This window comes from Petaurus breviceps, unplaced genomic scaffold (assembly GCF_028583685.1).
Source record: "Petaurus breviceps papuanus isolate PSGF00001 unplaced genomic scaffold, PetGlider_PUasm1.0 551, whole genome shotgun sequence".
Classification (NCBI taxonomy): Eukaryota; Metazoa; Chordata; class Mammalia; order Diprotodontia; family Petauridae; genus Petaurus; species Petaurus breviceps.
This window is the reverse complement of record NW_027186372.1, coordinates 21,310,336-21,330,249: the sequence shown is the minus strand read 5'-3', so window position 1 is coordinate 21,330,249 and position 19,914 is coordinate 21,310,336. Positions and strand designations below refer to the sequence as shown.

The 19,914-nt window shown below is 36.1% G+C and overlaps 1 protein-coding gene across 1 annotated transcript in view; it reads left to right on the top strand.

Annotated features, from left to right (window-relative positions):
• Nucleotides 1–16,839, top strand: part of GABRA6 (gamma-aminobutyric acid type A receptor subunit alpha6) — a 41,939-nt gene extending 25,100 nt beyond the window's left edge. The window contains exon 8 of the mRNA XM_069102279.1: nucleotides 16,513–16,839. Coding sequence (XP_068958380.1) covers nucleotides 16,513–16,839 — 327 coding nt within the window. The remainder of the gene's footprint in view (nucleotides 1–16,512) is intronic.
• Nucleotides 16,840–19,914: the final 3,075 nt, after the last annotated feature.

Here is a 19,914-nt window from a genome sequence, read left to right as displayed (position 1 = left end):
TAGAAAGGGGGTGGGGATTACTTAATAAAAGCAAACTCCTGGAAGAAAAAAAAAATAGGTTGGTATCAAGTACACAGGTACAGGGATGACCTTTGCAGAGACTGAATTTGAATTGGGCCTTGAAAGATGGGTAGGAACTGAATTAGTGGAGCTATGGGTGGGTGGATAAAAAGAGGGATTATTGTGAGCAAAGGCACATAGATCTTGAGCACTCCAGCTTGTTTGGAGAAGGAGGTGAATGAAGCAGAACTACCAAGAGACTAAGCTGAAGTGGGTAAATTGGGGTTAATTCATAACTTTAATGTCTTTCCTTGAATATAGTGAGAAATAATTCAGGTCAACCACTGACAATTTTTGAATAAGAAAGTGTTACTAGTAGGGATATGATTTAAGAAGGTTAAAATAGAAATTTCCTAAAATGGATTAGAAGGGAAAGGCAGAACAGTTGTTTCTGAGCATTCTTGTCCAGATTAAGTGGTTACTAAGTAAGCATAAATTTATGTATAAATTTATGTATATAATGTATGTGTATATATATATGTATATATGTATATTACTTTCAATATGTAGAATTGCTCTATCACTGGATCACTTACCTAAGATCCTTCAATTTACAAACAAAGAGTTACAAGTGGTTAACTTTCCTTTAAAGATCTTGATTGTACCGTAGCAGTGTGTCCTTAAATAAGTGGATACCATAGCATGATACTTCTGGCCCAAAGGACTCAGCTTACCTCTATTGACATAATAAGAACTTGCATTTACTGAGCACAATAATTAATCAGCACTTTCATTTTTGGAACTGTTCTTGATATTTTTTATTAGCAGCATCATATTCATCCTCGTCGAGAGACCCAGTATGAAGCCATCCCTTATGAAAAAAATGAAAAAAGAAAGCAAAAAAAAGCTCAGCAAAAAATATCTAATACATTGACTGAGTTTGGCAGTATATGAACTATTCCACACTGATAGTCCCTCACATCTACAAAGACTTTATTTTGCAAAAAATGGCAATGCACTCCTGCATGCATTTTCTCATTTGACCATCGGCAACAAACCTGTGAAGTTGTATGTGCAAGTGTTATTATTTCCATTGTACAGATAAGAATGCTAAGGCTGGGTGAGGATAATGCACTTGTCCAAGTTCAGATAATTAGTAAGAGGAAGAAGTGAGACTTGAACCCCCAGATCATGTGACTTCAGGTTCCATTATATCATTAGTACATTCTGCTTTATTAATGAACTATTAAAAACAGTTGCTTCTATGAAAAATATACTACCTATATAATAGATATTGAAGCCTTGAAATCACTGCATTAGTTGGGAGAAATTGAACATGATATACATGATTCTTGTTAAGTAAATTTTCCAAGTAACTGAATCAGAACTTTTATGTTCAGCATATAATAATCATATAATGTGGGCTTATGGTGAATTGTAACTTTTTTCATTAACTTTTCTCATTTTACTGGTCCACATTTTTTATAGTCTATATCATAATCTAGCATTTATTGAACATATGCTGAGTGTATACTGAATATAGTGCTTGAAATGAACAGAACTACAATGTCTTAAAAATACCATTCAATTTAATTTGAAAAATTTTGAAAAAAATTTTCAAAAGTAATTTGAAAAAAAAAAAAAACACTTCCTATTACAGTAATAGAAAGAAGACTTGGGGGCGGCCAGGTAGCACAGCGAGTAAGAGCACTGGCTCCAGTGTTGAGAAGACCTGGAGGTCGAATCCCGGGTTCAGACACTTACCATCCACCTAGAAACACCTGGCCGTGTAACCTTGAGCAAGTTACTTAACCCCAATTGCTTAGGGGTGGCCAGGTGACTCAGCGAGTAAGAGCACTGGCTCCAGTGTCGGGATGACCTGGATCAAATCCAGGCTCAGATACTCAGCACCACACCCAGAAATAATAACTGGCCGTGTAACCTTGAGCAAGTTACTTAACCCCGATTACTTTAAAAAAAAAAAAAAGAAAGAAGACTTGAAGGCTGATAATATGGCTTTAAGTCTTAGTTCTGACTCATATAATCTTTGTAACCTTGAGTAGAAATCCCTCCAACTGTGTGCCTTGACATCCTATTGTCATCAATTCATTTCTTACAGTTTTGTGTGCATACACATACACATACATACACACATATACACACTCTAATCCTCTCACTTCAAGGATAAGAAAATTCAGTCCTAATGAAGAATTGTGATTTGTTTATGGGCACACAAGTATAAAATTTGAACTGGGGTTGTACTGACCCCAGATTTTTTGTTTTTGAAGATATAATACAAAATTCATTGCCAAGTCAAATCTAAAGATGACCCAATTAAGGAGGGTTGTATCTGTAATGTATTTTTCTCTTAACCCCTTGAACCTAAGGGATTGCAGCATATTTCTGAATACATTTTTCTTTATAAATAGAATAACTTTAAAAAAATCCTTTAAACATCTGTCAAATGTCCCTTTCTTCCTTTAAGGAATTGGTTAGGACTAATAGCTAGTTTGATGTAGGATGCCCTTTTAAATAATGGCATTACTTAAAACCAAGCATTGTCTAAAAATATAGATAGCAGGATGGCACTCAGTGGCAGGTGTGCCCTCTGCAAACTCAAAACCATAGGTGCTCTATCTCCTCCAAACAGTGACAGCCTCAAGCTGAGCCCTCATCTGCACTCTGATAGAAGCCCATTTTAATACTGACTGGAGTCTTTCCCCTTGTGCTTTAGAAGGTAAGTGCTAATTTCAAAAGTAGAAGAATGGTTTACAAATTGACTTTTCTTTCCATTTTAGAAATATATTGGTTTTGGGTGGATTTTTTTTTTTTATTTTTTGGCCTTTGGGCTTCCTATTGCCAGTTCTTTATTATTTATCCAAAGGTTAGTTAACTAGCAAATGGAAGAAGAAGAAAAAGGAAGGAAGGAAGAAAAAAAGGAAGGGGGAAAAAAAGAAAGGAAAAAAGGAAGTTGTAAAGAGAGGAAAGAAGGAAGAAAGGAAAGGAAGGAAGGAAAGAAGGAGGAAGGAAAGAGGAATATATTAAGTACCTCCTATGTGTCAGGCACCGTATTAAGCACTTAATTAATTCTTTCTCTGTTACCTTCAAACATAGCCAACTCTTCCCTATCACAAATTAAGGACTTTATTATACCTTACTATCTCTTCAAATTTTCATCACATATCTCTTTTCCTTTTCTAAGCTGGGGTCATAGAAAAAAAAATCAGGACTGCTTACGTTTATTGCTTCCACTTCTTCTCTTACTCCTCAATCCTTTAAAATTTGTTTTCCAATTTCATTTTTCAACTGAAATTGTTCCTCTAAGTTTTCAAATTGCCAAATTTACTAACTTTTCTCTGTTTTAATTGTTCCTGATCTCTGTGTAGCAATTGGTCCTTTTTATTATCCTCTCCTCCTTGAAACTTTCTCTTCTCTGGGATGTTGTGATACTATTCTCTCCTGGTAAGCCTCTGTATGAGTAAAGAAGGTGAGGGCTCTTATCTTCCCCCACCTTAGATCACAAGTCAGTTAGTCAACGAACAAGTATTTATCATTTGCTTTGTATGTACCATGCATTGTACTAACATTGGACTTGCTAAGAACGTCAAAAGACAAAATGCAGTTTCTACTATTAAGGAGCTCAAAGTCTAAAGGGAGAGATGACATTCAAATAACTTTTTCTTGAAGAAGACCAAGACATCTGGAAGGTGATGCTATGACTTGAAAGTGAATTGGATTTAAGTGAAGGAGAACAGTGCAAAGCCACCAGCCTCACTTTATTCTCCAGAACCATCTGGGTTCGGTGGCAAGATATAGATCAGGAAGACTGGGAATGGCCTCAGATGCTTATGGCTAGGTAAGAAATGAGGCAAAAAAAAAATAGTCCCTTTTATCTAGTTAAGAAAAATCAATCAGTCTGAGAGGGTGTAAAGCCAACCAAGAGCAAAGCTTCTCAGGCTTGGCTGTACAGAGGGGAAGATCTTCAAGGTTTCTGGCCAAAACAGAAACAATTGCTAATTACATTCACTCTGAGCAATCTAGGGCCCAAACAATGACCAGATGGTGCTTGGGCAGTGACCTGTTTTTGGTCAATGTATGAGAGCCAGAGTGATTTGGATAAATTGGAGATAATCAATAGAAGGAAGAGACTAACATTAAGGGTGATCTGTAAAGGCTTCTGGTAGAAGGTGGGATTTAAGCTAGGAAATGAAGGAAGCCAGCGAAGCTCTTGAGGGGACTGAAAATGGGAATAGAAAAACCTATATTAAAACACAGTTATTATTGGTTTTTGGAGTAGTAAAGACTTATAACATTAGAAGAATGAGTTACACTTTCTATGTATGTATGTGTATATATATATGTATATATCCATTTATCTGCAAAAGTATACTCTATATATACAGTTTGTAGCATAAGTGCTACAGACTTGCACAAAATTACTTGAAAAATTATTCATGTTTTGCATTTATTTGATCTTAAGAATTTTGAATTTAATATTTTTATTTTAATTTAATATCCTGGATGATATTTCTCAGACTAGTAGATCAGGAAATGAGGTCCTGTTGCATGACCACCTTAGAAACCTGATCTTTCTCCATTAAACTATTTCTATTGAAGTTACATAAACACTATCATGAATGTGTCAACTTTATTCTATGGATGATCTTAAGATTAGGGTTGTTGAGGTCTAGAGGTATTGGGTCCCTGAAATTCAAAGGCAAGCAATGCAGATACTGCCTTGAATGAATTTGAACAAAACCTTCTTTCAGCTAAAGACAAGGTTTATTAGAATACTGGTCAGGGTGGGCAAGATTTTAAGAATCTGGCATTTGTGGCTCTTGTATTGACTAGCAGGCCAGATTGAATCTGAGCAGTTTGGGTCTTTTATACAGAAGACTGTGTGAACAGAGAAGGGTTAGAATTAAAGAAAGACAGTCTAGGGTGGGGTCAGGGGCAGACAATGAGGACCATAATGAAAGAGCAGTTAATTGGAAGGGCCAGTTACCTCAGGCAAAAGGCAGGGACCTGGGCCTTGTGGGAAAGACCAGGGCTTTTCCTTTTTAACATCCATGTCTCAAAGAAATGGTCCTTTTCCTTTTAGATCTTCAGATCCCATACCTATCAGGGTTACAAATGCAATCTTTTCAGTCACTAACAGCAGCTAATAAATTTTTTTAATAAAATTCAAAATTGACTAGATCAATATATAGCTGACAGTGGCTATGTTTTATTGAGATAGGAAACCTATCAGTATTTTTAAAAATATAATTAATAAACCTTCCAAATATTTTTGTAAGCTTGTAGTATTTATATTTCCAAAGTTTTTTTAAAGGTTAAAATGTTGCTAAGAATTTTTAGGACATCTACATACGTTATATATATTTATATCTCTATATGTACATATTTGCAGATCATATGTGTGTATACATACATGAATAATCTTTTTTTTAAACTGGATGTTTTTATCTGGCCCTTTGACCTATCAGTTTCCAATGTGTCCTTGTTTGACCTTTCTGCCAAATCCTGGAAGCCTACTGCTCCCAGGAAATGACACTATTTATGTCTGATAGTGCAAACATTCAATTGGTTTTACCCCTGCCAATGCTCATAACACCTGAAATCAAATGAGCCATCAACTGTAATCTCTCTGGTAACAAGGACTACAGACATGTGTCATCACATCCTTTTTATACATATTTAAATAAACAAGTTTTTGTGTGTAGCTCTGTAGGTATGTATACACACATAAAAGTATATATACATGCATACATATTCACACATGTGTATATGTATACATGCATATACATACTTATGATCCAAATGAAGGGGAGATACTATATTATAGCAACATACTATATTACAATCTGAATTTTTCTGTCTCTTTTTCCCCCAATGTGGATAGGTAGAATGATCTTACTTAGAAAAATACATGTCTTATTGATGGCCCTTATACTGTTCTATTGCTCAATATAAACAGCGTAATGCCATCCATGAACAAGGAGAACTGGAGAATTTTGATATTCAATAATATGTCCTCCAGATACAACCCAGTAGTCCCTGGCTGCTCATACTGGCTATTCTAGGCAGATCCTCTTACTTCCCACTTTCCTAATCCCATTCTATATCTCTTATGACTTTTCTTACTCTGTTCCATATTGTTGCAATGCCTCTCTGTGCTTGCTTAGTCCATTGAATTGAGTATTGAATCTATTCTGTAAAGAACAAATGAAAAATTATGCCCACAAAGAAATTGCTCTGGATTTCTTCAATCAGAAACAACTTTACCCTTTGACCTGATGTATCATGCAGTATTTTGGAAATCTTTTTTGTACATAATGATGTAGAATGAATTGATGAAACTGTTTCATTTGGACTTTGCAGAGGATATTGTTTTCCAAGACATTGGTGAAAACCTTTGACCATCATATATCTTCTTATTTAATGTCTTAATTGATAATGATAATTTGCATTTTAAATTAAACGAAACTGATTTCATGTCATAAAATTTCCATTATTTTGGCATATGCATAAAAGATAATTTGTTTGAGAACTATTAAGATTGCATTTGCCTAGTGAATCAATGTATTTTTGTAATCAAACAACAATAGGCACATTATAAGACAGTAAGAACTTTTTGTTTTCTGTGTCTCCATATCCTTTGTTACGGTGAAAATATGTACTCTTTTAGAAACTTGTTTGTTAATATCTACCTGTTAACAGTTAAACTCTTATTGTAGGCATGACCCATTCTCATAAAGATTTTATAGAAATGAGAAAGTATACACTTGGATAAGTAAGGACTGATATTTCAGTCACCTTCATTAGGTGATATTAACATTTGTGTTGTTGTGTATAATTATTTTGCAATCTTCTCTTTATCTTGGAAATCTGTCTTGCAGTATGTTTAAAATTGTATTATGTCCAACAGAAGTTTATTCTTTGTGCATTTGGTCTCATTCAGACTTCTCCACAATTTCAACAACCATTTATTAGCTTCTTACTCTGTTTAAGACAGTCAATGTTGGACATACAAAAAGAAGAATTATTACAACCTCTTTTCTCAAGGAACTTACATTCCACTGAAGTTGATATACTTAAATATCACTATTACTTCATCACATAGTAAAAAAGGTAATAAGGTGCAGAAGAAGCTAATTGCAATAATTATAATGATATTTGGTAATTAGAATATACCACCAAAAAAATCTCTACAAGAGTTATAGATATTTTTACTTTTTTTCTTTTTAAAATTTTTATACTCTTTTTATATTTTAATTTACATCATTCATTTTCACAAGATTTTGAGTTACAAATTTTCTCCCCATTTTTCCCTACCCACCACCCCTAAACAGCGATCCCACTGAATATCCCCTCCCCCAATCTTCTCTCTCCCTTATCTTCCCCCATGCCTCTCCAATTTTCCAGTAGGTCACAGTTGATCACTATGCCCCAGGGCCTGTATATCTCATTTCCCAGTTACATGAAAAGTAATAATAATAATAATAAATATATACATATTTAAAAATTTGATTTTAGAACTTTGAATTCCAGATTCTTTACTTTCCCCCCTTGTCATCCACCCTCACTGGGAAGATAAGCAATTCAATATTGATTGTACATGGGCAGCTATGTAATACATTTCCATAGTGGATATATTGTGAAAGACTGACTATATTTCCCTCCATTCTATCCCACCCCCCACTTGTTCTATTCTCTATTTTGATCCTGTTCCTTTTCAAAAGTGGGTGCTTCCAACTTCCCTCCTCCCCAGCCTGCTTTCCCTTCCATTATCCCCCATCTCTTCCCCTTTCTCTCTGCTCTCCTATAGGGTGAGATACCCTATTTAGTATGTATGTCATTCTCTCCATAAGCCAAATTCAATGAGAATAAGGTTGACTCATTCCCTTTTGCCTTCCTGTTCTTCCCCTCCATTGAAACAGTTTTCCCTTGCATGAGATAATTTACCCTTTCTGTCTCTCTCCATCTCCTTACATTATATTCCTCTCTCACCTCTTAATTTCACCTTTTAAGAATCATCCCTTTCTATTCAATTGGTCCTGTGCCCTCTGTCTATGTATACCTGTAAACATATATACACACATTTACATATGTATTCATATACCCATATACTCTGCTATATAGACATAAATGTATGTATACACACACACACAAACACATTTCTATTCCCTTCAACAATTCTAATACTGAGAAAAGTTTCATAAGTTATAATTATCACTTTTCCATGTAAGAATATAAGTAGTTCACCTTTGATAAGTTCCTTATGATTTCTTTTCCCTGTTTACCTTCTCATGCGTCTTGTATCTGAATGTCAAATTTCCTATTCAACTCTGTTTTTTTCATCAAGAATGCTTAAAAGTCCTCTATTCCACTGAATGACAATTTTTTTCCTGAAACATGATATTCAGTTTCTAATTCTGAGGAATTATTCTGAGGAATAATTCTCTTCAGTGAGCTTTTGAGATTCTTTTTCCATCTGGCAAATTCAGCTTTTTAAAGCATTCTTCTCCTCATTGGCTTTTTGAGCCTCTTTTGCCATCTGAGTTAGTTTATTTTTTAAAGTGTTATTTTCTTCAGTCAGGTTGTTGACTCTCATTTCATAATTTTCTTGCATGGTTTTCATTTCTCTTCCCAATTTTTCCTCCACTTCTCTTTTTTGTTTTGCAAAATCCTTTTTAAGGTCCTCTGTGGCCTGTAACCAGCTCATATTTCTCTTGGAAGCTTTTGGTGCAGGAGTTCTGACTTCTTTGTTTCCTCCTGTTCCATTCTTTGATCCTTTTTGTTCCCAAAATAGGAGTCTAATGTCAGAATGCTCTGTTTGCTTTGCTTCCTTTGCTTGCTCATGTTGCCACACAATTACCTGAATTTTGAGCTTTTTGCCACAGTAGAACTCTGCTACCAGAAATGGGAGCTTTATCCCAAATGCTGGGGTTTTTGCAGCTGCTGGAGGTATTAGGTGGGTGCCATCTCTGATGCCTCCACATGCTCTGTCAAACCGCTCATGAACTCCAGGACCTCCACCCAGGATAGTGATCCACATCCAAGCAGGTTAAAGAAAGAGTGATTACTACTCAGAGTGGTTGCTTATTACCCCTGCAATCTGAAGACCAATAGCTCTGAAGCAGCTATGAGGAGGGAGGCTACATGGCCAGGGCACCTCAGCCACTTCTCCCTCCATGGGGCAAAGGCCAGATTGCACTCCCAAATCATAGGTCCCAATGTCCACACTGCACTACCCTCTAACTTTGTCTTTGGCATCTATGGGTTGGTAATTCTGGAAACTGCTATAGCTGCTGGTGATCTGAAGTCCCTTCAGCCAAAGGCTGATCAGGCTGCTCTCTATGGATTTTTTTGTTTTTTGCTTTACATTTCATATTTTAATTATGAGTTTTCTCATTTCCTATGCTTTCAGAATGACCTGGTTTAGCCAGATCTTATTGAAGTATTCTAAATGCTTATTTTCCCCTCAACTGCTTTTTGCTATCTTGTGAGAGAGTAGTGTCAAATTTTTTTTCGTAATTATCCTCAGGAATATTTTGTACATTACTTTATAAAGTTCTGTATTATCTTGTTTCTCTATTTGGCAACAAGATAGAATGTTAATGGTAGTGGTTTCTGAGCTCTTTCTGTCTCTTTATTATAGTGAATTCTCTTCATTGGTTAAACGTGGCTAAGAAATAGTGATCATTAGAATCAACATCTTTTCATAGGTCAATTTCCATTTTCAAAACTGGTATCTTGACTAAGAGAATGGGTTGTAGCTGCTGTTATCATTGGCAATGTCTCCTAATAATTTAATATTTCCTTTGATCTTTGTTCAAACCAGTATGTCATCTGATAATTAGGGCAGCTGAAACTACTAGAACAATAACCAGATATTCCTGTCTTTTAAGAAATTGTGGAGGATTTATTTATTTATTTTGGTATGCACAATTTCCCATGCTTCTGGATGGCCCTCTTCAAGAGAACCTTCAACATATACAGGTACCAGACTTCTAAGTAGTAGAAATCTTTGACTTTTTTAATGGTGAACTAAATTTCCTATACTGAAAAAGAAAAAAAAAAGCAATTCCCATTGAAAAGTACTCACTTAATAAAAATGAATATGCTTACATATTTAATATGCATACTCTGACTTAACTCTCTCAATCTGAGGAGTTCAAGTTAAGGAGATCTTTTGACTCAAGACCCATTGTTTTTTGTCCATTTATTGGGGAACCAGTAATTAGAACCACTTCACATCAATTGGATTTTATGAAGGGATTTAAAAAGTTAAAATATATAGCAAAAATAAATATATAATCAGTACCCCCACACCATTATGTCTGAGTCATGGTCTTCTCTCAGTCATTGACTTAGTCATTGACTCAGATCTTAACAAAGAATTGGTCTCATCAGGTAAATGTCCAGATGAAGCACATCTGTCTAATGAAAACTTTTTCTGGAGTTCCCAAGGCCACATGCACAGATTAATTCTTGCTCCTTGGGACATAATACTATACTGACTGCAAGGAATTAAAGAGTAGGAAAGAGGGAGTAGCCAAATCTGAAAGGCATTTTTGGATACTTCCTCAAACCAATTAAAGCCATGTGGTTAATTAAATAGAACAAGTTACAGAATGCCCTACATTTTCTCCAAGGCTTAGATTTCATTAAGATTACAGGGGAGTCAGGCTCCCAACTGCTCTTCATAGAGAGACTCCATCCCAGGTGAGTTGGGCATATTACAGACCTTTATAATACTTAGTTTGGAGAATTTACCAAACCTTCTTCTTCCTAATTTGAGATAATAATATCAGAGATATAGAGTGGAAGGAACTTCACAGACTACAATGTTCAAGTCCCTTATTTTATATATGAAGAAATTGGAAGCCAGAGATCACACAGATCACACAGATAATATACTATTAACACAAGATCATGCAGATAATATACTATTAATATAGAATCCAAGCCCTTTGACTCTAGAATGATTTTCCTTTTATTCTAATTTTGCATATAAACCATAGATATCTTCATATTTGTCTATTTATGCTCACCATAGACACTGGAAGACAGATGATCAAGTGTCCCATGGACAAATGCTTTTGTTACTCTTGAAATTTTACAAAACTACCTCAACCAGCACTTTCTTTCCAATCCTCAAATGAAAATTTGGGAGCCCAAAGTATGTGACTTCTTTATTTCTTCTGTTTTCATGTGTAGTAGCATATAGGTAGCTCAGTGGGCAGAGCACTGGACCTGGAGTCAAGAAAACTTGAGTTCAAATCCAGCCTCAGAAGCTTACTGGCCATGTGACCCTGTAGGTAAATCACTTAACCTGTTTGCCTTAATTTACTGGAGAAGAAAATAGCAAACCACTCCATTAACTTTGCCGAGAAAACCCCATAAACAGTATTGGCATATTATGGTCCATGGGGTCATGAAGAGTCAGACATTATTGAATGACTGAACAACAACAAAAGCAATATACAAATGGTTATACTATGGTCCCCCCAATATTGTGTCAATTCTTTGACTTTTAGACAAATATTTCATATCAAAAATGCCAGTAGTTAAACAATTAGCTATACTTTGAGATCTTGTTATTCTCTAAAGCACCCAATACCATTTCCACCATTCTAATGCGCACAATGTACATGGGAGACAGTAAGCAGACTTTTGCAGAAACTTGACAGGGAGATGTACGTAGTAACATTCATGGGCTTTGTGCAATTCATAAAGCTGTAAGGTAGGCTTGAAGACCTTAGTCTCTCTGGATATTAGTGCTCAACATACATCACTTGCTGGCTGAAGTCTTTTTTCCCTTCTTTCTGCTCTTGTTATGGTTGTCAAAACTCTCCTGTTGAGCAAAGCTGCTTCTTTTTTTGCTGTTCTTGCTACATTCAGTTATTGAAGCAAGATAGACTCTTTAGCACACAGTCACCCTTCCTAGCCTGCTGAAAAAGAGTTATGCTCTTTCAAGGACAAGAATTTCCCTCAAGGCAGACAATTGCCAAGCTCTTAAGATATGCAGATATCAGGGGATTCTGCTTTATGGGTTGTCTCTCTGGAAATCCAAGCCTCTTCCCATAGCAAAACAAATTAAAGTCTATCTTTTCCCCTCTGTTTGTATTTCTTTTTTTTTTTCTGCTCTTATGTGGGTCTTTTCTACAGTTTCCCTTCTGACTTCCTATGCTACAGATCAATGTGTCTTAATCAGCAGTCACCTATCTCTCGCTTATGATTTGAAAACTCAACAATTATATCTTTATGCTATGTATATGTCAACAGTTTTGCATAATTTTCCCATAGTGCCAAAATATTTTTGTCTTACAGTTTTCACATATAACCTTTAAAAAATCTAAAAATTGATACAGTGTAAATGAGATGATGAGCCACCACACCCTATAACCATCATGACTAATTTCATTACTGTTCCTTAATTCCTTTCAGTACATTCATCTTAGTGGCAGTTCTCTATCAGGTGCGGAGAAAAATATTCTCCTCAATATTTTATCTGAAAGACCATGTTTCTTCTCACAGTGATTTTATCAGTTTTCCCTCAAGAAATAGTCTTTCTTCTTCTATCAGCAGCCAAAATGTCTACATATCAAAAGGATAATATCTTACATATATATCAAGACTAAATTTATTTTTTGTTTTTTTCTTTTGCAACTTTTACCCACTGTTTGTAGCTCTGCCCTAGTTCTTATTTCTTGAAGGTTTCTCCAACTAGAGAACATATATGTCTTCCTTCAATCAATTAAATGTTTTCTATGTGCCAGTCATCACTGTGCGAATGTCTGGAAATGCAAAGTTGGAATGAAATAGTAATTGAGCTTAAGCATAATAAGAGTTTAATTGAGCTTCTTATGGTAGTTTCAGCTGTCCTTATTATTAGATGACATACTGGTTTGAACAAAGACCAAAGGAAATAATATGTTATTAGGAGATGCCTAATAACTGTCTATGATAACAGCATCTACAACCCATCCTTTTAGTCAAGCTACAAGTTTTGAAAAATGGAAATTGACCTATGCAAAGATGTTGATTCTAATTATCACTGGCTGAGATAAAATGGCCACATATTGCTGATTATACAAGAGATCTACAAGAAATGTTTTAGGATGTATGATGATCACTTCAAAGTCTAGACTTGATGTTGTGAGTCAGTTCATTCTGGAATATTGTGAAGGAGATGATTTGACTCACCAACTGAGGCAGATAAGCACAGAATAACTAAACGGAGCCTCCACTGTGGGAAATGGTTATGAGAAAATGAACTAGAATATTTTGAATAGAGACTCACCCACAGAGAGCCTGTTATTTCCCCCAAAAGAGAATCTCATCTTTCACACTGAAGTGTATGCTTATAATTGCAGCCAAGTCTCTTTAGTAAATTGAATGAAAACCTTCAGGAGGAAGAAAGTCCAGTGAGAAAAAATTATAACAGTTGTTGTTACTTATAGTCCAAATGTCACTGAATCTGCAGGCCTTTCTGCTACTCTAGACCAACCAACGCTCAGGGAGGTGCCCAACTTATCCGGTGGCTGCTGAGTTTCAGGCCAGAAACACATGGGGTCTGTCCATGAGAGAAACATACCCCACAGGGCAGCAAAGTGGCAATTCTTCTGCCAGGGTGTAAACAGGTCTATTTTATGAGAGTGAGGAAAACGTATAACATGTGTTGTGAAGGAGACCTGCTGTAAGGTAAATCCACCCTCAAGTGGCGTGCTGAGAAATGGGCATTAAAGGACAAACATACCACAGAGATTCTCACAGCATGGATGGGAAAATGCCCAAACCATACAGAATTGGGTTGTTAGCCTGTGTTGCTCATAGGGGGGAAAAACTATCTAGCTTCAACTTTTATCACAAAGTAAGTAAGGAATTGAGTGATTGGGGGAATAATGTAGACTCAGCATTAGAGCAGGGTTAAGCAAAGGCAAGTCCTTTAACTTCTCAAGGGTTTGGTTCCTTCATCTGTGAAAGGGCAGGCTTAGCAAAGAAGTTTTCTAAAATTGCTTTTCTGGCATTTAGTCATTTAGGAAGAAAATGCTGAACTATTTAAGGTCAGGAGATAAAAGGATATTCTTTGTTAATGCTAAAAGAGAAACAGAAGTCTATGGGAAAGTATAATAAGTCTTTCTTGTCAAAGTACAAGTACATTTAAAGGGCCAAAGGGGTGGTCTCACTCAAAAAATATGTTGGTGAATTATGCTTGTTGTTTGAAGGAGATATGGGTGCACATATTTAGGAGGCACCAGGGAAGAAAACTGTTAAGATGAAGCTAAATTGTTGAAAGCCTTGAATGCCATATAAATAATTAAGTCTATACTACACAGGAAATGGACAGCCAAAGTTTTTGTTCTTTTGGGAATTTTTGACTCAAGCCTATAGGGGAGTACTCTATGTAAATGACCCGTCAATCTTGAGTCACATCTGTCAAGGGAGATTGACATAAAGGAATGGTCTTGTGGGAGCACTGGTTTGTATTTAGTTAAGACAATGAACTTCCAGAAGCCCTTAATATCAGTGCAGGTAATGGAGTTATTAGAACACACAGGAACTTGGTATCTATTTTTTTAAAGAGAGAGAGAAAGAGAGGGAGGAATGGAAGAGAGAATGTCATCAGATCATTCCATGATTCATTGGAAAAGAATATCACAGGAGCAAATATACAGGACAAAAGAGAAGCATAGTATAATCCTCAAACTGCTCTGAAATGAATGAGCAAGATCCAATTAGTGTTCAGCAGTTTCAGCTCCTATAGTTAGGAGGAAAGGAAGAAAGGATGAATTTCACGGTCATACGGGCAAGAAAAACAAATAAAACATTGGACTTAAGTACAGCTTTAGGGAAAGGGTAATAGTCATAATATCACAGTGATTAGCTCCAGGAGGAGAGTAGCCAAACTTTGTTCTCTTACTCATAAATGTCTGTGAATAATTTTCTATTTACAACCTCATCCTCCTCCTGGCTCCAATCCTTTTCCCATGGTCCCCTTCCCCCAAATGAACTGTCTATGGCCCTCTCTGTATCACACACAAATACACACACACACACACACACACACACACACATTCCCAGTGTCAGCCTGACAGGATCCCACAGTAACATTGAACAAAACATTCAGTTAACAGAGTTAGTACAAGGAATGAGGATGGAAGGTTATGATACTTAGGAAAGTAACAAAACGATTATTTTCTTATAAAATTGGCTTAAAAATCTCCTCTTTTATTTTCCCCATTAAGAACTTTTTACTATTGTGTTATGGTTAAGAAATGACCTGAAAATAGGTAGAACATTCTCTGATTCTTTTAAATTCAATCTCTGCTTTGTATCTTCATTTTTCCAGACTCTATTCCTATTTGAAGGGTATTCCTCTTTCCAGGAATCTCTGTGATCCCAGCTATTTTCTCTCAGATTCATCTAATGCTTTGACTGTGAGAAAATGTGGTACAATAGAAAAAACACTCAATTTAGAATGAAACTATATGGGTTCTAATCATGGCTTTGTTGTTTAATTCATTTATGATTTTAGGAAACTCACTAGACTTTTTTGGAACTTAATTTCCTCATCTCTAAAAGTGTTGGAGTAGTTGACTTCTTACATTCTTTCCAGCCTTTAATCTATACTTTGATAGATTACAAAGATATGTCTTCTTCAAGGATATGGTTCTAGGGTATTGTCATAGATGCAAAAGAAAGGGTCTGATGAGAGAACCCCATTACTATGATGAATGCGTTTAGGAGGGTTTTTATTAAATATTTTTCTTGAAGGTTGGCAGTACTTGTTCATTTTGCTTTTTCTGACAAGATTTGCCTAAGAGAATAAGAGCAAATTAGGAGGGGCCCCAAGTTATTTTTAAATCAGACAAGACAAGATAGTCATTCTCTTGGATTAACAGTGTTGGGAATTTTGAGGTTTGCTGTTTGCCATCAGAACATGCAAGGAGTGGGGCATATATTCTTTTGCCTTAAAAGAAAATACCTAAAATCTAAATTTAGGAAATTGTTTTAGACCTAACTCATCATTATAATAGGGTAAAACAAAACATAAAGGGGAACTGGAAAGGAGGAAAGGCGAGTGGGGTACACAAGCAAGTTGGTGTTACTGGGTCAAGACAGCTGGTGGGGATGTAGAACAGTCCAAATAAGTGAAATTAGGTAGGAGTGAAGTAAGCATTATGGCTTGAAGGCCCCTTATGAAATAGCAGTCCCATCCAGGAACTTACCAATCAAGAGTGCAGGCCTCACATTTAAATCATCCTAAATTGATGTGATAAAAAATCAATAGAAAGAAGTCATCGGCTTTCTAAGGAAATATAGAAGGAACTTTTTTTTTTGATGAATTACTTATTGTTTTGATTATTACATTGAAGATCTTAGCATGGCCCTATGTACATTGCCTTGAAAATAAAAAGAAGGCACTCCATAAATGCCTACTGAAGAAATTGTCATCAGTTTTGATAAGTATGTTACTAACCACTGAGTGCCTTCTTTCCACAGTATCCTCATTCCAATTATAATTTGAAGAAGAGAGTGAACTCTCTGACTCTGTCAAAACTTCAATCACCTGAGGTAAAGAATATATTCACCAGAGCATATAACTCACAGTTGATGGCTGACATGCCACTGTCACTGCCGCCGCCGCCACCGCCACCGCCACCACCACCACCGCCACTACCACCACCACCACCAACCATGGGTGGCACAAGTAAAATAGACCAGTATTCCAGAATTCTCTTTCCTGTGGCATTTGCAGGATTCAACTTGGTATACTGGATTGTTTACCTTTCTAAAGACACTATGGAAGTGAGTAGTAGCATTGAATAGTTGTCAAAAAAAATAATCAGAACATGTAGTATCTATATTTAATGTATTTACAATTTATATTGAACATAGCATAAGAATTCAAGCTTTTAAAATTGTGTTAAATTTGGAAACATAATTTGGATAGCATAAAGTAATTATATACCAAGTAATACTGCTAGAAAAATGTGAAGGATGGAAAAAAAAATAACCTTTCTAGTAGAAAAATTATTTTCTAAAAGATTAGAATCATACTTAAGTGTGGATTTAAGAGATTTAAAGCAATGTTTTTGGTCTATCATGATGACTAAACTTCCCTGTTAATCATAAGATAAAGTATATTAAAATGTTAACACCTCCAAAGGTTGCCTTAAAATGCATTAGTTTTAGCCCATCTTCCAAGAGAACAAAATTATAAGTATGCCCTAAATGTTTATCAATAGGTAAAGATCAGCATGGAGGTGACCTTTAGATTGGCTAAGAATGGCTTTCACTTGCATTATGAAATCAGCATTCAGCCTGGCCATTATTTTTTAACCTTGGTGCGCTCTTTTACCTCAATAAAGTATGATATTTGTATATCTATGAATTATTCATTCAATATAAAATATGTATGCATATGTACATAGCTTAAGCACTATTCAGAAAATAATGCAGCTGTATACTATTAGATTGTCCTTAAAAAAAATGTGCTCCACACTATGCCCTACAATTATTAAGGTTGTAGTGATTAAAATGAAATCATTAAAACGTTATATTTTACATATAAATGTCTTCTTTTTATCTTCCTCTTTTTTTTCCAAGAATGCCCAAATAAAACAACCCTGACCTTGCTCCACTTCTAGTACAAATGTTAAGCAGAGTTGTCCTAAGTAAGGCTGTTTGAACTAATATGCATTTATTAAGCACCAGCTATGTGTAATGTAATGCCAAGGAAAGGCAACTTCCCAAGGTTCAAAATACCAGTATAGGTGCTCTCCATTTCATTCAGTGACCAACCAAGAACAGAGAAGATCAAAACATGACATCATTCAAAATACAGCATTTACTAAGTGTGATTAAATAATCTCCAAGTACTATCCCACCCCAAGACCTTCCATTCATTCAATCAATTACAAAGTCCCTGTTCTAAATACTACTCCACCCCTAGGCTTCATTTAGTCCACCACAAAGCCCCTCTTCTCAAATGGAGATTAGTTTCCAAACATAAGTAAAATACCTTCATTTGTTCAATCATAGAACACAAAAAGGTCAAAAGTTCCCCACCCCTGGATCACAACTGAATCTACCCCAGAGTTATATCAAGTTTAAGCACAGCACTTAATACCCAAATGGAGGTCTTTTCTTCATCTTGACAAGAGGCAAGTTCTCAGCAATCTTAGTTCCTGGGGAGACGAGGCTTAGCAAGGCCACAAGATACATTGTCAGTCCCTTCATTAATTCATCCTTTGTCTGCAGAACAGTCCTAGAACCCCTGAAAACATTAGCAAAACTCTCTCCCAGGATTTCTGTAAAGATACAACAAGAAAATACTTCTTCAGGGCTTCTGAACCAACAGAAAGGTTCCCAGACCCCTGCAACAACAGCACTGTCATTCACCAGTGGACAGTATTCACTCTCTGTCTGCAGGACAGTCTCAGGAGCTCTTAGCCAACAGCCAGGTTCCAGGACTTCTTCAACAAAAGGTCTGTCTTTTCACCAGTGGACAAATCTGGCAAAACAACATCAAAACAGACAGAAAAAGTACCATCAAAACAGCTATGTCTCCTCAGTCCTTGGTAGCTCAGGGGCCAGGTCTCAAAAGTCCAGGGCAATTCAAAGTGGCCCCCAGCAATTCTCTCAGTCTCTCTCTGCCTCCACAGAGTGGAGGTGCTGCTTCCAAAAAGTTCTTCTGCCTCTCTCTTGTCTCTCCAAATCTACATCACCAGCTCCTCCCAGTTCAGGACTTTCTTTTCACATCAACAAGTACATCCCACAGGTGGGATTAACAAGCTCTGGGTTTTAACACAATCAATTTGAAAACCAAGCCAATACAGGGGAATCTTTATATTCCATTACTATCACATATGGATGAGGCAACTTGAAATATAAAAAAAAAGACACCTCCCAGTCCCAACCCCCAAATCCAGACTTGGCCCACAATAAATTTCTAGTCTGATATAGATCATTGCTTACGTTTGGACTGTAGGGAAGTGGAGGAACTAAATGGGAATTAGTATGGTGTTAGATTAGGTTTTAAATCCTGCCCCCTTATCATCTCAATAAAAAAGGACACTTAATGTAGCAAAATTAGCAATGAAGAAATGATGCAATACTCATAGAAAGAAACAACATCAACAATAAACTAAAATCAATCTCCATAGGTCATTGTTACTGACCTTGTTTCTTCCTGAACTCTACTCACATAGCCAGTGGTCTTACTGGCAATAGGAGAGGGGCAGATCTGCATTACTCATGTGGACTGCAGTATTAGATACAAATTTTTGGAGATAACCCCTTGGCAATGTTATTGGGGACCTTTATTTTGAAGGTTGCTTGAGTCCTGTGAATCAGACAAATCCCAAAGTCTGAAACAGAAGGAATTTCATGGACCCTGAATATCATTTCTCCAGAAATCATGGAGGAAAATTAATCAGAATTAGATTGAAAAGTAGAAATAGAGTACTTCCACAGAACAAAAGTAGAAATATTATCGAACAACACAATTATAACATCAAATTAGAAATATTGTGGTTAGCTAGGAAAATAAAATGTAAAATGTAGATTTTCTCATGTAATAAGGCTGTCTCAAAGTGATTCATAGAAAGATACATCTCTAGAGTCTCCCTCCCCTATACCTCCACCTGCTTTCCTAAGGTAGTATGGTTACTACCAAAAATACAAGTGACAGATTGGGGCCAAAACCTGGCCCCCACTCTGATCTCCTCAGAGAGGAGAAGTACTGGACTAGAATTATATCTATCTGTTCCCTTTAATCTTAATAGCCTAGGGGATATTTTCTGATCCACATTAAACTCCTAATACTATTTCTTAAAGGGGAAGGAGGACTTCAATCACTATATACAAAGATGAATTTCCTTCCCATCAAACACCAGCTCC